General features: G+C 45.4%; 1 protein-coding gene across 1 annotated transcript in view; it reads left to right on the top strand.

Annotated features, from left to right (window-relative positions):
- The first annotated feature begins 374 nt into the window (after positions 1-374).
- Positions 375-4,506, top strand: part of LOC107189637 (protein gustavus) — a 168,502-nt gene continuing 164,370 nt past the window's right edge. The window contains exon 1 of the mRNA XM_015578214.1: positions 375-455. Coding sequence (XP_015433700.1) covers positions 450-455 — 6 coding nt within the window. The 5' untranslated portion in view covers positions 375-449. The remainder of the gene's footprint in view (positions 456-4,506) is intronic.

Genomic DNA, 4,506 nt, shown 5'->3' on the forward strand with positions numbered 1-4,506 from the left:
ATTCTTTGACGCGAAAAGCACACGCGCGTGACGTTCACTTGTTTTACCGCGGAAGGAGCACTACGTGAATCAATAGCGTAATTAAACATTCAATGTTTTGTAAATTTAGACGAATATTAATGTTTTCAATACTCTGTTAAATGAAATATTGAATTTTCTTTAAATTTAGGAGAATATAGTTACAGATTAGAGGATGTTAATTGTTTATACTAGAAATAAGACAGCTACTGGTACACGTAGTACGGCGCGGCGGATGTGCAGAGATAGGTTGGTGTAACATTTGCGCGGTAATTGTTGGGAGAACGAAGTGTTTAGTGGGATTAATAGTTTGTCTTTCGTTTAAAAGTCTTTATTAGTGCGGAATAGTTCATATATGTTTCAAGCAGAAGGGGCATTTCTAGAAGAACAGTCCTGTTGTTTGTAAGAATCAGTGCTTTACGAACAATCATATGAAGGTGAGTGTCTTTACTCCATAATGAACATTCGATGTTTTTAATTGACTTATGTTTCTACTTGTGCTTTCGCGTTAAATTGATTTCAATATGTTCTGCATTTATTACGTGCTTTCTTGTTGACGAGTAGACACAGAATTCAATAACAAATGATGTAAGTGTGAGGTTATGTCAACATATCAACCACCTTTTATCTCGATCAGAAAAGCCTGATCGTATAATATTATACAAGTTAGTATTCTATCTAGAAACAACTCCCTGAATAATTATTCGAGCATTTAGTTAAGTAACTTTGATCAAATATACGTAAAAAGTCAACTCCACCCGCGATCTGTTGTTTTTTTCGTAACGCCACAGAAACATCAATTGAACGAGTATCCGTCCGCTTGCAGACCACCTGGTGGTCCAATTACCTATAACCTTCCTGAAATATAATCTATCCTAAACGATTATTTTCATTCCAATCTCATTATGTTTACAAACATGAGTGATATAAGTTTCTAAATACTCTAGATCATAGTCAAGGTTCCTTGATCATAGAGTATTAGAATATCCGTCTCGAAACGATAAAATTAGTCGTAATCGTGGGGTAATCTGATCGTCGAGGAACTTCTCGCGACGGTATTTAAAGGTTAGTCCCGCGGAACGAAGGCGAGCTGTTGTAACGAGAATTTGATTGGTAATCCTTGGCGTGGCACCCAGTCAATCGTTAACCCTTGTCATATTACCAAGCTCGTAGCGACGCTCGCGTACCTCGCATACGTTAATCCGCCCGTCGTGTACGACTGCTCGCGAAACACAGACGCGCACACGTACGCGCGGATCAGGTGTACAAGAGCGAGCGCGCGTGTTGGTAAGTGGGTTTGGGTAACTAAAAGCCAAGCGCGGGTCGAGTGTGCGAGTGTATCATAGAGAGGGCATTCGAGCGGAAAAACGCAACTAAACGCGAGTAATTGGAAGCCCAAGGGGGGTACATTCGAGTCGCACTGGGTCTGCCGACACCCTTGCTCAGCCAGGGACGAATCCATGCCCGTTTATTACTTCGTATAAATGTTTACCCCCGTTTTGTCGTATTAACTTTCACGTTTCTCCCGAAATCCATCGATGCCACGAGACGAGTCGTGTCCTCTACCAGAATGCCCTACCGAAACATTTGTTTCCGATTCAGAATCAGGTTCGAAGACAGTTTCTTTTCATGTGATCATTGGCAGGATTAAGTTTATCCAACGATACTCCCTTTGGTATCCCATATTTCGTAATCGGTGTATCATTTTAGAAATTATTCCGTGAGATTGTCACCACGCGGCAAGCATTTTATCTTTTTAAATTTGCTAACTGCTGCCCTGGCGAAGCTTTCGAAGCTCGGGGGAAGAAGAGAAAAAAGAGTTTCGTGTCAAACCTCGCTTCACGTTCCAGTTTAACGCGAGCCCCAGTCGTCATCGTTAATATGTTTCCGATTCTTTTTCTTCGCTGGCGAGAGAAATTTCCCGTGCACCGGTTCCCGCGTTTCGCTAGACTTTTTCTTCTCTCTCTCCCCCGTTTTTTTTTTAGACCCGTCGCTAACAACGGGGGTAACGTTGTAGTATTTCATGTAAATACCACCCGTTAATATGTGCCTCCGGACTCACGGTGAAAATCGATTGTTTCGAATCGTCGATTGTGTCCCCTTGCTTCCGCGTTACAGCCTCCTGAACGATAAATCCAATCAAAGGCCAGCCTTGTTCCACGTAGACATGTCCTCGCGGGACAATAAAACAGAACCTCTCGTATTACACGGCTCGTGTTTTCAAAACAAAATTCAATCTTTCCGACCGGGAGTCATTATCATACGTGTTCGGACGCATAGACGGTGCTTACTTGATCGTAAAATCGTTCGAGACGTAAAGGTTCTTGGGGCATAACGAGAAACGCCTCTCTCGCCAACAGTAACATACTTATTCTTTCAGATTCGTAACGAACAATAGTATACCATACGGACAAGAAATTACTATGCTTTCAGTTGGTAATGAAATTTTATATGCTGGAATTGTTTGATCGTTGTTGTCACAAAAAAGGGTTGTTATTTGCCAGTTGATGGCGGCAAAATCGAGTTTGATAAGGAAAGAGAGAAAAGTGATTTAAGACGGTCTTCTACCCTCCATACTTTTGGTGCTGTTCTGTCTTCACCTCCATGGTTTCCACCCTCCTCGATCCTTCTCTACCCTCCTGTTCATCCTCCCTCGCCCTCGCCCTTCCGGCTCTCCTTTCTCTCTTCCCTTGTATACATGCATCGTCCCCGAAGAGAGGCTGCACGGGGGTTGTTTCGTGGCTGCCGTTGGCTTTTCGTTGCGGTTTGTGCGGGGGATGTTTCCTTCCCTTGTGAACATATCCATAGACTCCCTCCTTCGTCCCCCGCTCTTCGTGCACCGTTCCGTACGCCTTCCTCCTCCTCATTCGACTCAGCTTCTCGACCGTAGCATATTACTGGCATGGCAGTGCCTTCAGTTCAGTCAGTGTAAACCCTCGAAGGCATTTGCTGATTCAAATTAATCACAGCCGAGGTAGCCCGCCCAATCCTCCTTCAGAACCCCGCTTCGTACAGCTGGAAGGCAACCAACAAGTCTGCCAGCCGAAGCAAACACCTATAATCGCTCATTTCAATGTTCTCGATTTTAGCTCACTACGCGAATAATTTATTCACACTGTCGCGAGTTTTCGGAGATTCTTCCTCCGACACAGTAACCAGGAATACATTCCCCTTTCACTTCGATAAAGTTTCTGCCGGGTAATATACGGCCTGGTACTCTACGGTGGCGGGCAGGGGCATTAAAATCTCATCGAAGAGAAACACCTTGAAATTCTGGTGGAATCATTTTCCCTGCGATTCCGCTGGGCATCTAAACGGACGGAAGAGAATAAAATGAGGGCACGAAGGGCGAGAGAGAAGGCATGCGATGAGGTATGGAAGAGAAAGGAGGAAAGGATGAAGAAAATGCGTTTTTCATCCTCATGACACGGCTACCGGTGGCCTGCTGGATTTTCGTCGCGCTGCGGAACGCGTTCCGCAGGATTGAAAAAGAGAGAAAGACAAAAAGGCGAAGAAAGAGGAGGAAGGAAAGGGGCAGAGAGTCCGACGAGAGTGCTCTTTAGAATTAGAGCAGCGCCTGCTTCTACATTTCTGTCTTTCTTTCTCCTCCCTCTTCTTTCCGTTCTTTCCTTTCCTCCTTTTTCTCCTCTCCTCTCCTCGATGAATCCGCGAGGCGTCTCATCACGCAACATTACCCACAAGCCTCCGCGACTCCAGCTTTCTCCGCCCTGTCCTTCTTCATCCCCTCTCCTCTTTCCCGTCTCTGTCCGACCCACCCGACACAGCTTGGGCCATCGACAGGAACCCCTTGCATCCCGGGCACGCAACATTAAGCCTACTCCTTCGCATTTTTCCTTGGATTCTATGAAGTCTTCTGAAAGCGGCAACGTTTTATTTTTTTCTCTTCCCCATTCCTCGTTTTTTTCTTCTTCTTCCTCTGGACCCGAAGAGAGCTGGAACTTTTGAGAATATTAAAGCTGGGCCAGCGTATATTCGACCCGTTTTTATGTCACATATATATATATATATATATATATATATATATATATATATATATACACACACCCGAGAGTCACCGTTCCGTTTCGAAAATATTTCACTCCATCTTCCTCTCTAAAAGCTGAATGTAATAACAGGCCCCATAAACAACACCTGTACCCGTTGTCAGCCGTAGGTACGGAATTCTCTGTCGAAACTCGGCACGAAACAGAACAGCGAAGATATGTGGGGATGATGGAGTTCGTGTTCGGAGTATACTCATCCTCCATTCTTTCGCGTTATCCCCCTTTCATCCCTACCTCGGTCTTTGCCATCAGCCAAGCGGACCGGCAGGGTGGTAGAGGTTCGCCAAAGCGAGGGAAGAGGCGGAGGATACCGGGATGTCGAGACGCTGCAGAAAAGCGGGAGGGGTTGTTCTCGAGGGTGCTGCTATGGAGGGATGAGAGCAGGGACGAGAGCGAGCAAGAGGAGGCGCGGAAGGGAGGGAAA

This window comes from Dufourea novaeangliae, unplaced genomic scaffold (assembly GCF_001272555.1).
Source record: "Dufourea novaeangliae isolate 0120121106 unplaced genomic scaffold, ASM127255v1 scaffold165, whole genome shotgun sequence".
In the NCBI taxonomy this organism is placed as follows: Eukaryota; Metazoa; Arthropoda; class Insecta; order Hymenoptera; family Halictidae; genus Dufourea; species Dufourea novaeangliae.